The sequence below is a fragment of the Triticum dicoccoides genome, chromosome 4A (genome assembly GCF_002162155.2).
Source record: "Triticum dicoccoides isolate Atlit2015 ecotype Zavitan chromosome 4A, WEW_v2.0, whole genome shotgun sequence".
Lineage (NCBI taxonomy): Eukaryota > Viridiplantae > Streptophyta > Magnoliopsida > Poales > Poaceae > Triticum > Triticum dicoccoides.
In genome coordinates, this window is record NC_041386.1 from 615401496 (window position 1) to 615418026 (window position 16531).

The 16531-nt window shown below is 42.8% G+C and overlaps 2 protein-coding genes across 3 annotated transcripts; one reads left to right on the forward strand and one right to left on the reverse strand.

Annotated features, from left to right (window-relative positions):
• Positions 1 to 200: 200 nt before the first annotated feature.
• Positions 201 to 4197, reverse strand: LOC119287367. The gene is made up of 3 exons (XM_037566905.1): positions 3997 to 4197; positions 2468 to 2630; positions 201 to 1546 (listed from the first exon to the last, which is right to left on the reverse strand). The coding sequence occupies exons 2-3, from the start codon at positions 2529 to 2531 to the stop codon at positions 345 to 347; spliced, it is 1266 nt and encodes a 421-aa protein (XP_037422802.1). The 5' UTR covers positions 2532 to 2630; positions 3997 to 4197; the 3' UTR covers positions 201 to 344.
• Positions 4198 to 8869: 4672 nt separating this feature from the next.
• LOC119289392 lies at positions 8870 to 11051 on the forward strand. Of its 2 annotated transcripts, none has more exons than XM_037568724.1 (3): positions 8870 to 9139; positions 9272 to 9346; positions 9744 to 11051. In XM_037568724.1, exons 2-3 carry the CDS (start codon positions 9344 to 9346, stop codon positions 10893 to 10895), a joined length of 1155 nt encoding a protein of 384 aa, XP_037424621.1. In that variant the 5' UTR covers positions 8870 to 9139; positions 9272 to 9343; the 3' UTR covers positions 10896 to 11051. The 2 variants fall into 2 exon arrangements, with proteins under 2 accessions (XP_037424621.1, XP_037424620.1); XM_037568723.1 differs by having other exon boundaries at positions 8870 to 9127.
• The last annotated feature ends 5480 nt before the right edge of the window (positions 11052 to 16531 follow it).

Below are 16531 nucleotides of genomic sequence, written 5' to 3' on the forward strand. Positions count from 1 at the left end.
CATGCAACACTAGTACAGTACAGACTACATGCACTAGCTAGTAGTTAGCTAAATTGCTTGTTCCTTCAGAACTACTCCCTCCGTTCCAAAATAGATGACCCAACTTTGTACTAAAGTTAGTACAAAGTTGAGTTATCTATTTTGGAACGGAGGGAGTAACTAACTAGCTAATTGATGCGTGTGCACCCAAGACTCCAGTATTAACATGCAAACTGACACACATACATGCCGCCGTATATGTAATTATGTATGCATGTATGTACAGTGTACACACACATACAGCACCGCGTGTATTTTACAAACACAACACAACACTGGATATGGTACACAACAAGATCATTATACTAATTTGAGTAGTTAAAACCCAAAGCATTACTAACATATATAACCGTTGCATGCAGTGGTAGTTGCAGACCAAGCCGGGCAGAAACCAGACACCTGAGCAGCAGGGACGCAGCCGCCGCTATGAGTAAAGCGTATGCCCATAATTTGAGCATACCGGAAGCCCCACCATCCTTGCCAGCAGCTGCTACTTGTTTCTTCGGCCAGTGACTTAGCATGAACACAAGGTAGTAGCTCAGAATCCCTGAGACGCCACATGACACCTGGAATGTCGTAGACCAGCCGGAGAGCCCAACTTCATCCATGGAGTTGGCCAGGTAAGCAAAAGGAGGAGCTACCACCATTGCACCGAGGAAGATGAACCAATTTCTGTGTGGTTTCAACTTGTCAACGCTGATGATGGAGCTGCTTCCTGGTTTACGGTCGAGATGGAGGCTGAACCAGAGAAGCACAGGGATGACCTCCGGCAAGCATAGCAGAACAACATCCTCGCCCAGCCACTCTGCGGCCGCGGTGTGCGCCGTCGCCAGCAGGAGGAGAAGCAAGGTCTTGTGGAGCATCTCCGTCGCCAGTGCTATGCCCGGTGAGGCGCCAGCGGGCAGCTTCATCACCATGCGCGTCAATGCCGCCACCGTGCAGCTTAGGAACAGGAGGAACTGTGAGATGGTGAACTGGGCAGCTGCATGGTCTGGAAGCTGGTCCATAAGCAGTAGCGCCCCCAGCGTCATCATCACAATGATCCCAACCTCCATAGTTTTCATTTTAGTCTCAGCGACGTTAGAAGATCCTTGATTAACTTTACGACTGCTGCCCCCTGTACGCCGACTGAACTTGAGGTGCATCGCTCGTATGAAAACAAGGGCTATGGCAGGAAAGATGGCCAGCCAGGCGAAGCTCAAGCTGATGTCCACTAATATCACGTAAGCTATCAGCACAAGAATGAATGTGTCTCTGAAAATCTGGACATTAGGACGGCATGTGATCCATGACTTCTGCACCCGCAGATTGGACAAGCACTCGTGCGATTTCACAACTATATATGGGACGGAGATGGCAACCTCCATTGTGCCAGTTACCAACTCACTATATTCTTTGTTGGTAAAACCATCATCGCTTAATTGAGACACTTGGAAATTGACTAGACAGCTGGCCAGTATGCACGTCAGTGCTATGAGGCATATTCCATCCGATACCCCAAGATTTTCTGAAATAAAAAAATAAGATGATCAGATCATATATATCAAAATATAAATGTATCAAAATATAAATGTATATACAAATTAAGTTGTAGAATTACTATTATCTGTCTGTATCAAATAAATTATTCTTGTGCCTGTTTTTAATAAAAACACCCCATTTACGATAATGCAGTACATATATAGAAAATTCACGGCATGCCACCCTGAATATTTACGTGAATTCTCGCTGGATTAGAAATATATTTTTGTATGAATTATACAGTGGGTCTCTGCTGGAGGGGTCGGGGTGGGGTGGGTTGGGTGGTGGGAGCTGCCTCTCTGTTGAGGAGCACGTGGGAGGGACAACGACATGGAGGTCCAACCTCGCAATTTCTGGCCAAACCCTAGGGTCTGCAACACATAGAGTAGGTAGCATCAGTTCACTGGGTCGAAGGCCTTGGATATGTCTACTATGAGGAAAATACTTGTTTGCAACTTTTTGTGCAAATCCTCGATTAAGTCCTGAACCCGAAGGAAATAATGATGGATGCATCGCTTCCGGATGAAAACAATTTGACTCGCGGAGACAACTATCCACACCACCATATTTGCTTGGAGAATATCTTGGAAATAATATGGATTAGACTGATATATAGGTCAAACTCAATGAATGAAAGCATAACAGCAAGGAAGAACAACACACAAAAAAACGTATTAGTAATTTGATCAAACTTTACATATGGTTGATTAACATATTGGTGGTCGTTGCAACCTCCCAGTCCAGCTCTTGTGGGTTGTAGGTTGAGCAAGGGCTCTGTGGCCCTCTCTATCTAGCTTGTTTTTCTTTTTCTACAAAAATGAAAATACATGCCTACATATAGATATATATACATAAATGTCGCAAGTGTTAATAATTTGGACGTCGAAGAAAGTCGCAATAGACTTACCGATAAATCCTGGTGGCACTAGAGGGTGTACATCGCGTGACTTGACTGCCTGCTGGCGCCCCATTGGTTGATTATTATCGACTTTGTGTGAAGAGGTTTTCGCAGCCCGCTGGCCAATGGATGGGCCAACTTGGTGCGGCTATGTAGTCGATCTAACCTGGCACTGCAATGCAATGGTAGCAAACTCATCATTGATAGCCCTGCATTAATCACATCGTCGATCGAGCAAAAGATTCCTACATGATCCATGCATGTGAGTAGTCATTGTTGTAGTTTGGTCATTGTGGATCCGATTTCTTTGGTTTTTTTACTCGCATATGCATAGCTTTAATTTGGTCATATATGACTTTGCTATTTGCTGCCTCGGGGTGCATGTTTAGTCCCCATGCAAGAAATGGAGAGAAATTTCAAACATTGAGAATCTTGATTTTTAAATTTCAATAAATCCAAAACTTAGCTGAAGTTCATGAAACTAAGTTTTGGACTTACTTACATGGGGACCGTAAAGTCCCCACACAGTGTGTTCTTGTGTATGTGTTGGTGTTGGCGGTCTGCATCCTAGCTATGCAAAGACCAGATGTGCTCATTGTGTTTTGTATCCTCCTGACGATCCATTTTGATCCAATAAAATCACTTTTGTCAAAATTTTCTATCATTCCAAATTTAAGATAAAAAAGCCTTCGTATAACAGATAGGACCTCTAGTGCATCACAGATGAAAATTCAATATTTTCTGAAAATAATAACTAATATTTTCATGCTTAGTAAACCTCTTAACAGTCTTATACTAAGCTACCTAATAAAACTTTCATCCAAAATGATAAAAGAACAAGCAATTTTGTGTCGTGCAAAAACAACAAAGTGGATAGTTTAGTTTTTATTTTGATTTCTTGATAGTTTAGTTACAATACTTATGACTTGTGATGATTTTTTAACAAATTTCTAAATATTTTTACCTGTATAAAGTTTTCAGAACTTTTTCAAGCTTGAAAAAAAATGCTCTAGATCATAGACGGTTCTACATAAATTGCTTTGTAGTAACACCTGAACCAATTAAAATCACCTATTGAACCTGCAACCCATTTGTCATGAGTACATCTATACTGGTGGGTCCCCGGCCGTCTTTGATGAGCCACAGGAAACTCGCAATGAAAGCATGTGATATATCTTAGGCGACTCTCAACGAGAGCCATCAGTGACCTGAATATACCAACAGCAATTTTACTGAGAGCCTTCTATGAACATCCGACGACCTCATATGAACGTCCTGAAATTTTGAATCTCTTGCTTGAGACCCGTCCTGATGTTTGCCAATGACCATCATCATGTCGACTACCTCTGGTTTGGGTTTTCTTTAATTGTGTCACAACTGCATATGCATGAATGAGAAGAAAAGGCTAGAGGTAATATATAGCCAGCTAGCTAGAATGAAACGAACGAAGGAGTAAGAAGTAAGAACACACACCCTGTACAAGGGAAGAGGGCTCACGAACAAACAACATAGTGAGTACATAGCCAGACCTCACGTACCTATATATTACATCGACGATGCTCTTGCGCGCTACAGAACGATGGATATGCTTGCTTATATAGATGTAGGGGCTTGAGAAACTCCACCCCTAGACTATCCGTTGATCTCAGCCCCGATGGCCGGCTCCTGCGCTTGTATAGATGGTTTTCTTCTGAGGGAGGCTGGACGGCGCGCGGTCGAACCGATCATGAATTGGCGTGCAGATTATGAGAGGTTGGAAGACGAAGCAAGTTTGCTGGCTAGGTCCATTTATAACAAGAGTGGTCTGAGGACGATTTCGAGGTTTCATATTTTATTGGAGTGTTGTTGTAAATTTTTATATTGTTTTCTTTCTATAAACATAGTTAAACTTTATAAAGATTGACATAAGATAAAACTAATATGTAGAGTAAATGAAAACGAAGGGAGTAAGACCCCTGCTACATGCACTCTCTTAATGAAGCAGTATAATCAGCATTCACCTATAACTGACATATATTCAGAGTTAGAATATCAACTTTTTAAAAACTACTCTCACAACATGCGCGTACACCCACCTATAGGAACGCACAGACGAGCACCTCGTAGTCAAGGGGGTTCAGGAAATTAATATAAAGCACTCATGCCAAATCAATGTAGAACTTGAATCCGGATGAACTGGTTCCAACACAAGAAATGCTTTCCTAAGAAAATATATTCGGGGTCAGAACATAAGAGGCGGCAAGAACTGATTGGCACGTTAACCAATAATGACTAATCCATATTGAAAGTCAGAATGTAGAGCCAATCGCACCGTTTCTTCCCAAACCGTCCATGTCACCACCCCATTAACTAAGGCCCTCGTCAACGCTTCCGCCCTCGGCCCCTATGCTGCTAGCTCATCCGTCTGCCAAATCTTGTACCAAAGACAAGGAAACCGGCGGAAATAGCGTGCAAGCCACCTCGGTCACGTGGGCTAGAATTCCTTGCCGACGGAAAGCATTACAAGCTGGGCACGAGGCCAGCTGCCCATGGACGGTGGTGGGTCGAGATGTTCAAACTCTTGTTCGTTGGCCGGGAATAAACGAAGTTGTTATGAAACCCATTTTTAGCCATGGCCGAGGTGAGGTCCAACGGCAGGAAGCTGTGGCGCTCATATTAAACTTCCAACATACTAGCGTGTAGTGTCAAAAAATGTATTACGGAGGGAGCAAGGAGGAGTTCGTATACGGTGCCAACTGCATGCAAGTGCCAACAACTAACACATACCCATTTTCTTTTCTTGAACAATTTGCTTTCTCAAACCATCGGCGGCCGGTACTTAATCTACAATATCGATATGTACAACCGGGATTTAATAATAGATCGTGGTGGGGCTGAGTAATTTGACTTAGCCATATATATAATACAACTAGATACTGTACTATAGTGTCAATTTAATATACTTATTTTTTTAACACATTACAAACGCAAGCGCTCATATAAACGCGCATACACTCTATGAACGAGCACACACCCCACCCCTATGAGCACCTGCTAGAGACTGAACCGACATATCATCTTGAGATTGACGGAGCCAGCATAGACGCCTCGTAGTCAAAGGAAACATCTCCTCACACTGAACGCGCATGCCGGAAATCCTGAAACAATTTTTTTTTGTGAATAAAATCCTGAAACAAATTTATAATATACTTATCAACCATTTGCACAAGTGATTCCACCGTGAATGCATGTGCAGTGCGTAATTGAGGTAACTCTGGGTCGCGTGTCCCCCCTTGCAGGTTGCTCTCAATAGAGCAAAATGCATTTGTTTACTCGAGCTCAAGCATGAGGCGTTCTTTGGCAACACTAAATACGATGAGGAAGAACCCAACAACATAACAAAGACCGTGCGCGGACGGTGCCGTTCTTGCGTCTAGGGAGGTGGTGTGGAGCATACCATGTAGAAGTCGACGTGCAGGGAGGGTGTAGTGGATACATCTAAAATGTACCAATTCCTTTTGATGTTTAATTCCTACTCCCTCCATTCCAAAATATAGTGGGCTCGCGCTTCCCGAGGTCAAACTTTGACCATAAATTTAACCAATGAGACTGACTGCGATGGGAGAAAAAATTATATAATTAAAAACTTCTTTTGAATATGAATTCATTGGTATAACTTTTGCTCCCGCCGCAGTCGATCTCGTTGGTTAAATTTATGGTCAAAGTTGAAGCACGGGAATAGAGGAAGCACTATATTTTGGATCGGAGAGAGTATGTTTTTAAAAAAAAAATAGACTAGCATACTAATAAAATGCAAGAAGGCATATTTCCCTTTTTGAGGTGCTGCGGGAAATAACTTTGAAATATTCATAGGACAATATTTCCTCGGATCACAAAGGCCTGCAAAATGAGTGATTTTAGGCCCCATAGGGGACATTGCCCGTCCCACGTGTCTTAAGGCTGGAGCGGGTTGGACCCACCTCCACCAATGTCCTTCGATCGCAAACATTGTATATGCCCATCTATTCAATTTGCCTACAAGTTTGAGAGGTTTTTTTTGCCGCCCCCACATAGAGGTATTTTTGATCAGGGCCGAACTCTTCTAGATTGCTCCTTTGGTACTCCGCGAGAGGAAAAAATTGTCTCATATCTTTATCATCACTGCCAAATCGCTTCTCGATGAGTTGTGAGTGGTCTACCCCCAAAATACTTGTTCTATGGTAGTCTCTCTCTCTCTCTCTCTCTCTCTCTCTCTCTCTCTCTCTCTCTCATGTCTAGATCATATGAGTTGTCCTAAATGCTTATAATCATTTATATAATTTATCCGTTGGATATTTTGATATGTGACAAACAAAGCACATTAAAATTTATTTTGTAAATGCTAAATTATAGAAAAGTCGGTGGCCATGCTCGCGCTTGGAAATATGTGTGGGTGATATTTCCATGCTTGGTTTGAGCCCAAGGGATGAGCAGGTACCCAAGTCATAACATGCTGGGGACTCTGAAAAATCATTTTCCTACGATTTAGAAGACAAGAGGCGGAAAACTTTTCCCCTCGATCCGGTGCAGCTGCGGCTTCCCCTACCCTCCACCGCTTGCTAAGACAATAAGAGGGCAAGGAAATCACAGGTATGTGTGACAGGACCATTCTTGTAGGGTCCTCAAGCGTTTGTCCACAAACGGTGGAGTCCTGCAAAGGGGATAGTTTTGCGGTTTGTTTTTGTTCTCCAGTTCCATCTCCGTTTAATGAAGCTTAGCCAAATACAACTTTTTAGGGGAACTTGTGAGATTTGTCCATTTGTGTTCCGCTCCTCTGTATGGATGGAGTTGGGATTATCCTATGGCCCTTCTCAGTGGTAGTTTCTCCTGGATTATCCTTTGGCAGATAGATTTTATTGAAAGTGTGACTGTTACATGCCTTCTTCCGAGTGGCAAGGTATCATTCCACACCATGTAACATGGTGTCGAGCCCGAGGGTTCCCCTCTCCTATGCTTGCCTCCTTGGTCGTGTGAGTGTTGAAGAATCCTGAAGCCCTCTATGTCAACTCCTGCTAGATAGGTCGGGGTTACTGCTCCAGTGGCGAATAATGTTTCATCGAGTCTGGTGGCACATCGATGGTGGTGGTAGCCCTGGCTGGTGAGGTATGATTCTACAAGGTTGGTTGGCGAGGCAAAGGTAGTAGCATCCCTTTGTATTCTGGTGCTCTAGTGTTATCTCTATCACATCGGTATATCCTTCGGTGCCAGCGAGAGCCTCTGAGAAGTTTTGTAGGTTTGAGTCTTGGATATGCGACTCTTCAAGCGGCCGCGGCTTTTCCTCCAATGCCATGGTCCAAAAGGACTATGGCCTTGACGACATCATGCATGCCGTCAATAGTGGCATCATGGCTCCGGTTATGGGTTGGAATGCAGCCTTGCGAGAGGAACACAATGGTCTTCTGCCAGGGACCCTGTAATAATTTATGTATTTTTAAGTGGTATTTGTACTACTAGTTTGGTTAATAGATTAGACCCCCAATAAACCCCGAACGTTTGGATTTTAAGCCGCGGCCGAAAAACGTCCGGGTTGCCATGAAAAACGTCCTGGTTGCCATGCTTAAATCCAAACCTTCTGAATTTATCATTTCCTAATAGATTTGACTGCATTTTTCAAACCAAAAGAGACGAGCATACCTAAAATTTTCTTTCAGCATTCTTACCCTCGACCTCCTCCTCTAGTTGTCTATCGCTGCTGTCATCGAGCACTAAGTTCGTTGGCTTCCTCTTACCAATGTGGCATCTGACTAACTGGTCCAACTTCATGATAACCCAGCCAGCAGACCTAAATCAATGGATGAGTACTTAGTATAATGATGTGGCGTCCCAGTGTTCGTCGTCCGAAAAATAAATGGGAATGGTGTATTTTTGTAGCAAAGTTGATACTATCACTGGAAAATCTTGATGATTATCACATTCATAAGAGAAAAGTAATACACTATAATTTGCTCTTGGTACATCGACACTAGCTTTACAAAATGGCATATTATGTTTTAAATAAAATGAACGTTCTTTTCGCAAAAAAATAAAAATAAAATGAACGTTCAGGCAAGATGTCCCAAGTTAATCTTGGCAGTACATGACTGTTCACCGGAGGCCTAAATTTTAATAAATATTTCGCAGTAAGTCCTAAAAAAGATTGTATGCATGTTGTCTCCATCTCTTGTAGACGAACAAGTCTCTCATGTAGTTTATTCACACGCGTGCAACACACAAAGGGTTTATTGGAGTACTAGAGTCGTGGAGCATATGGGATTAATGAAGTCGCCAACGAACGCTTCCTTGCTGGCCGATATGTTGCTTATCATTAAGTGATACCGTATTATTATGCCCGGATAAGATTAGAATCCTGGCTAAGCAAAAATAAAATGACAAATCTGGTTTTGATGGCTCTTCTCTACCGATTCCTAGGTAGGGTATCTCAGTGCGCTCTACATGCATGTCAACTTTGTTGCTAATCATTATATTGACCCCATTCGAAGCTTTGCATCTCCTAACTGGCAGTGTTGTTTCCGCGTGATTTGCTTTGGTATTTCGCTTAAGAATGCACCTGTGTTCAAGCCTGCTACCGGCGGGCAGGTTCATATATAGCTCCATTCCGCCTTCAGCGAAGACAAGGGCCAGATAAGCTCCGTTCACCATCGTCAAGCAAAGGTTAAGAGCTTCGTACGTTTATCTTGGCCTCCTCTTCTCGTTCGTCCTTTTATTATTTATTTTATGATTTTCGCCTTTTGTCCATAAAAACGATGATCAATTATAATGGAGTTTGACAAAATGAAACGTGATCTGCTACTACAGGAACTTAAGCAAGCTGCTTGCGAACCCAAACTTCACCAAGTTATCTCTGGTCGATTCTCGGTTTTCGTTCAGATGGTAAGCAGCCTAGCTCTCTCTATATATATCCGTTGAACAGGCGGCATACACTTTTTCCTTCCCCACTATTCCGGTTGAGTGAAACTTAATAAAGTCTCCAGTTTTGAAATTCCAAGCTTTTTTGCAGAAGTTAAATGGTCTTTTTACAATATGATAAAGTTACATGTTAATTTCTCTGATGAATGAAACTTAATTAAGTCTCCAGTTTTGAAATTCCAATCTTTTTTGAATAAAGTTAAATCTTCTTTCTCAATAGGATAAAGTTGAATGCTAATTTGTCCCTTGGATGTTTATAAGTCTCTACGCATACATAATTGCACAATCATTGATCATTCTTCAAAAAAGAATCTAGATGGCGACTTTCCATTCAATGTTCTGATTTATTTATTTTATTTAGGCCGCTGAACTGATGAACCGTTCCCGTAGCTTGGCCGAAGGAGCTGTGGTCATGGTATGCCCTGTGCTTCTAGCATTGTCTCTTGACAAGGTCGACCTCAAAGTGTATGGGCGCCCTGCTTTCTTCGCCATGCTTGCCATGGCAGGTATCACTTTAATAACCGCTATCTGCCCCTTGCTCGTGTGTTGCTTCACCAAGAGGTTCCCAAACATGGGTAACATCGAGCCTGCCCCGGTGACGGCGAGCCTGGCAACCCTCTCATCTTCTTGCCTCCTCATCCTCGCCTGCTTCATGGCGCAGCTCGTTGTCTCCAAACAAGTTTTAATCGCCGTGGGCGTCCTATGTGGAGCCTTCATCCTAGTTCGAGCGGTCTCGTACTGCCTCGGCGGAAATGGTGACCCGTATTCACCGGATCTGCACAAGGTACTGGATGAATCACATGAGTTCTTGACGGGCGTCACTGGAATCCTCTTTCTGGGGCTTGAAGGTTTGGCACTAGAAGGTCATGAGAATCAGATGGTTCAGAAGGTCGGGCTTGTGGGCACCATCAGCTTCATAGTTTGCGCTCTTGGTGTGTGCATGATGTACCTCGAGATGATCCCCCCTTTATACTTCAAGAAAAGGGGAGAGGGAGAGATTGTGTGTTTAACTCTGATGCTCGACAGCATCATGGCTGGTGGTACCTTCACGGTGTTGATGGTTGTCATGCTTAAGCTCATGGGTCCTCCAGCCCTGATGCTCTTCGCACCTCCAGCATTGATAATCGTCGAACTTGCGTATCAAATGGCCGTCGATCGGAGATCCCTTCTCGCCGACCAAGCACCCGGCGCTGTCCAAGCGTCCACAACGGCTTCGTTGGAACTGACAAGAGTCACCTTCACTGGATTCTTGGCTGTGTCGATAACAGCCATCCGCAACACTTCGCCCAGCATGTTGACCAGTTGTTTCCTACTATTTGCGGCATCGGCTATTGTGTTTGGTCTCTCATGGAGGCTCCTGTCACAGACCCAGATAAGGAACCGTCTGGCCCATCGTGCTTTATCGGATCTTGTTGCTTCCTCTGCTGACCTGGCTTCCTTGTGCACACATTTCTGCATTGTAATCACTACGATTCTATTCCTAGCAATGGCCGGGACAGCCAGAGGAAAATGATGCCCAGTAGTGAAGCACTACGTGTGATATTTCCTCCTACAAAATTTGTTAGTTGCACCTGCGCTCATGTGTTATAAGTTCTAACATGTTTGTTCTATATCTATAATATCTGGTTCAGTTCTTCTTGTAAATACATACAATTAGTTGGCTATCATTTAATGGTCTTCCAATCTGTCACATTCGTGTCTGACTTACACTTCTCCAAATTTTTACATGCTTGTTCTTACACCTAGGGTTGCTATGTAATCCACGAATGTAAACTAAATACATCCCTAAATGTAAGTCTTTTTTGGATGGCATGCAAGTTAAACTTTCTTAAGTTTGATCAGGCCCCAATACAATTTACTTACAAAAAATAGGAGTATAAACATAATTTACATCCATGTTGCTAATAATGAATTTTGTTTTATTTAAAAACGGGGTTGGAACTCCAGGCCTCTACATTATTGTCAGGCACACATCCATATTTTATTATAGTTGATGTAAGGCAACGAGGCCAAAAACATCAACAAGCAGAGTACATATATAACATATTCAATCACATTCGAACCACTACAAGATACGATGCCAGCGGTTAAGTCTGATTTCTTCTGCAACAACTCCAAGAAGGAATAAATGCCCTTGCCTCACCGTATCCACGTTCCGATATGACCTAGACAAGGGTTTTCATCCTAACAACCAATGAACACCAGCACAACAAGTAGACAACAAGATACGGCGCCAACGATTAAGTCTAATTTCTTCCGCAACAACAACTCCAAGAAGGAATAAATGCCGTCGCCTCACCGTATCCACGTTTGGATATGACCTAGACAAGGATTTTCATCCTAGTTATCGATACCAACAAGTGAACACTAGCAGAACATGTAGACAACAAGATACGACGCCAACTATTAAGTCTGATTTCTTCCACAACAACAACTCCAAGAAGGAATAAATGCCCTTGCCTCACCATATCCATGTTCGGATATGGCCTAGACAAGGATTTTGCATCCTAGTTGTCGATACCAACCAGTGAACACCAGCACAACAAGTAGACAACGCATTCAACAAGAAGATGATACAAGTTCGTCATTGTTCACTAGTAGAAAAAGGGGTATTTGTCCCGGTTCATAAGGGCCTTTAGTCCCGGTTCTGGAACCGGGACTAAAGGATCGTTACTAAAGCCTCCCCCTTTAGTCCCGGTTCTTACATGAACCGGGACTAAAGGCCGTCCACGTGGCCGCTGCCTGGAGGTCCACCTTTAGTACCAACCGGAACTAAAGGAAATTTTATGATTTTTTTTTGAAAATTTTCTTTTTTAAATTCTTTTTGAAATTTATTTTATTTTCAAATTTCTGAATTATTTTAACCTCTAATCTCTAATCACCTTCATCACTGCTCAATTTAACCTCTAATCTCTAATCACCCCTCATCATTCCAAATCATCTAACTTCCCGGACGGTCACCCATCTCACTACTCCAGCCTGAGCACGCTTAACTTCCGAGTTCTATTCTCCCTCGTTTCCAAGTTTGCACTTGTTGTTTTTCTGACAATAGTAAGATGTCAATCCTATTAACCCTCAGGAATTTAGCTTGAGCATGAAGTCACACATCTCACTGTTTGAGTTTGAAATTATTGTTCTAAAAAACAATAATTATTTAGTAACACTAATATTTCTTGAATAAGTAGTTTGACCATAGTTTGACCATAGTTTGACCACAGTTGGACCAGATTTGACCAAAATTCAAAAACACTGAAATAATTTTTTAGTAACACTAATATTTTTTGAATAAGTAGTTTGACCATTGTTTGACCATAGTTTGACCAGATTTGACCAAAATTCAAAAAAACTGAAATAATTATTTAGTAACACTAATATTCTTGAATAATTATTTAGTAACACTAATACTTCTTGAATAAGTAGTTTGACCATAGTTTGACCAGATTTAACAAAAATTTAAAAAAAACTGAAATTTAAGCATAACTTTTTTTCCTTTTAGAATTTGAGGATTCTAAAAATTTGCAAACAGGCCGTAGTATGCAAAAGTTATAGCCGTTTTACATTTTCCCTACACTTTTTGCAAAACATGTCCAAATTTAAGTTTTTAAATTTTCCTAACTAGTAGATGTAGTAACATAACTACATCTCGAAGGATTTTAATTTTTGAAGTTTTTATCATTTTCTTTTGCTTTTTACAAAACTGAAAAGGTGATCCGGGGGGGGGTACAGTTTGAAAATGGGACCTTTAGTACCGGTTCGTGCCACGAACCGGTACTAATGCCTCAAACCCCATTAGTACCGGTTCGTGGCACGAACCGGTACTAAAGGTCCCATTTGAACCGGGACTAATGCCTTTGCCGCATGAACCGGGACCAATGCTCACATTAGTCCCGGTTCATGACTGAACCGGGACTAATGGTCTAACCCGGCCTGGACCAAAGCCCTGTTTTCTACTAGTGATTAAGCCCAATCAATAAATGCTAGGACAAGAGTTTTCACCCGGACATGAAACGGTGCTCCCGTCACCATCTTGATGATGGATCTTCAGATAGTCACACCAACCAGTACTCCATGCCGTTTCGGAAAAGGCACTAGTAGATTGGTGGGACGTCTTCCAACCTTAGAATAATGAATTTTGTGTTAAAAGACCCCAAAGCACTATTTGCAAAAGTTAAAAGACCACAAAGCACTATTTGCAAAAGGTAAAGACCACAAAGATAGACAGAACAAAATATAGCTCATAACAAAGACCACTTAAATCCAAAAAAAATGCAGTTATGGCAAGGAACTGCTATGAGTACTCCCTTATGCAGCTCCTTAAGTATAGGGACGTTCTAAATATTATGCCACTGGGCGAGAGGAGAGAGCAGACGGTTTACAATAGATTTCCCCTTTGATGCATAGTTGTTTTGTCCATCATAATAACAGCATGCTAATATATCGTTCCAGACATCCATTCCAAGAATAATCGTTGGCTAGGGTGTAGGCAATTCTTTTAACAAGAGATTGGAGTTCGGCGTTTTTATATTGATAAAGGAGTAAACAGCTCTGAGCAAATGCCATATAGGGTAGTTCCTCCATCGTCAGCCCTCCTCTATCGTTATATTGCCTGCTACCTCCTCTACCAGCTTCGCCCATGGGGTGTGCAGCAAGGACCTGATCTACTGGTCGGGACTTCCAAGGTCTCTGCTAGTAGTTGGCATGCATGCACGATAGTACTAGCTATCTATGATACTTTCATTACGAGTAGCGTTAAGGATGCGTACATTTTATTCTTTCCGAATCAGTTGTGTAGGCCATAATTCAGCTGCCTCCATGAATGTATCCATCCACATAAAAAAGCTTCTAAGCGTAGGGAATGATGCACTGGCGTTAGCTACCCCCATGCATGATGGTTTTCCTTAATTTGCCTGCTCCAACCTCCCAAAGCACATGTCGTTGTCCCAATGTCTCCTGTGACTATACGCATGAGAGCCAATCAACAGAAGGCAAGGTATTACTAAATTCAAAATGAAAAAAACTGCACAAGACGCGGTTGCTTCTATCAAGGTATGACCGAGTAGTTTATATGCACTTTGGACTACCGTGCACGAAATTAAGATGCAAACGCGCAAAATGGACCAAATCAAGGGGAGCACGCGCATTCCTATGGATTGAAAACTCGTATACTACTTAAATTACAACGATGATTAATTCGACATAGATTATCGAGGACTTGTCATCCAACTTGCAAACAAATAGCTGAAACTAGGAGATTTAATTTGCGTTTTCATGTTCCTATCATTCATCTTGTGTTCTCTTGGCTCATTCCTTGAATCTTCTCAACAAAAACTATAAAGGAGGAAACAAAAGGACAGCTTGGGTTACCCAATCAACGCGGCTCTAGGGCGGTAGGGCCAACTCACATTAGTTGACTTGTGTTTTCTGGAATGCTACCACCATACTGATAACTCCAAGTGTACCACCGTTTATATCAGAGACAACGGTTTTGAAATTAGAAGCAACGCAATCTTCAGGTGCTAGATGAGTACGCCTGAGATGCCAACGATAGAGCTTCGCAGCATGCGTGAGCTTCAAGCGTAGCTGCCTCTGTTACAGCCCATGTACATGATGATAGGAGGGCTCGTAACATTTTTGCACGTGCTAGTTGCTGCTTTCCCACTCGAAGCTCTGAGGTTTAACTAGGTGTAAAACTTCCAAGTCTGACAAGAACCTAGTCTGATATTCTCCTTCATGTAGGAGTAATAACAAGCACAATCTAGGTGAACCCCGCATGCGATAAATAATCCCTCATTGAGAATATCCAATCTTTTGCATTGCATTCAGTCAGTTGTTAGCATGTGCTCAACTAATTCTGAATCAGACAGTGCCCATACACATCGTGTCGTTGTACATTGAATTAAGGAATGCATCCATGAGCGACCGGCTCCACAAATAGCACAATAGGAGGAGGAAACCATGTTCTTTTATTCAGGATATCAGCCGTGGGTAGTGGTGATGAAGGAACTAAATTTTGGTATCACTCATATCCGTTGTAGCCAAAACCGCACAATCATGCAAGACATACTTTTGATTCGAACACTCCAGTAGTTTGGGATGGTAATTCCCCATTTTTATCTTGCAGGATGTAATAAACGATGTAACCCATTTGAAGTTTAAATGAAGTGCGCCGTATGGCATCCCCTAAAAAAAACCAGATAGGTCGAACCAAGATCTGCAAATGACCACATGGTAACCCGCCTACTGTACTCTACAATTTATTTAGGTCAGTGTAGTGAACCAAGTATATATATTTTCTAAAGTACGTTTATGTTTCACTACTTTGGATCCGCTGTACATTTGTTTTAGTTTGCACAAGAATTTTGACTGACAGCCGGATTGTAGAAGATTAGGAAAACATATTGCAGAGTTAGACCAGATTTAAGATCTAACATATCAGGGTAACCTACCATGCTAAATAACATGTTGCTGACTGATATGGCATATCTCTGATTGTTGACTAGAGTAAAAGAAAAATATGTCTAGTATCAAAAGTTAATGACCAGACTTGCATAGTATGCAAATTTAGAAATAAAACTGAACTCAACCAAACTTTGGCGCTAAGATGGAACCTTCTACTCTTAGCCATAGGAGTATTTAACCAAAAACTACCACAATTCACGGAACCCGTGACGAAAAACTACCACTTTACGATTCTGTGCGAAAAACTACCACTTTTTTCCTAATCCGTGGCAAAAAACTACCAAGTCGCGAAATCGCTCGATTCGCCTCTTCTAAACGCATTTCTGACAGGATGGGCCCACCTGTCAGCATCAATCTTCTTCTTCCTCCTCCTCCTCCTCTCTTTGGCATTTCCTCGAACACCTCGCGTGCACTCCGGTGACCCTCTCGCCCGCACTTCGCCGCGTCCACGACCACCTCGTGCAGCTCGCGGTCGCCGTCCCCGTACCACGCTCGCTCGCCATCGTCAGCGCCCGCTGCTTCCCCTCTACTCCGTGGCCGCGCGCCGGAGCTCGTGCTCCGAGCCGCACCCGCACGCGCGCGCCCGCGGCGCTCGTGGCCGCCCCTCGCCATGCGCACCGTGGTCGCTGTCCCCGTACCACGCTCGCTCGCCAACACCTGCCCGCACACACCTGCTACGCCCGCGGCCGC

What these genes read in the sequence shown, in the direction of transcription:
- LOC119287367 (XM_037566905.1), bottom strand. Translation starts at nt 2,531, where the DNA reads ATGGGGCGCCAGCAGGCAGTCAAGTCACGCGATGTACACCCTCTAGTG. An exon ending in AGTGCCACCAGGATTTATCG is followed by an intron (nt 1,547 to 2,467) that starts GTAAGTCTATTG and finishes TTTTTATTTCAG; the next exon opens with AAAATCTTGGGGTATCGGAT.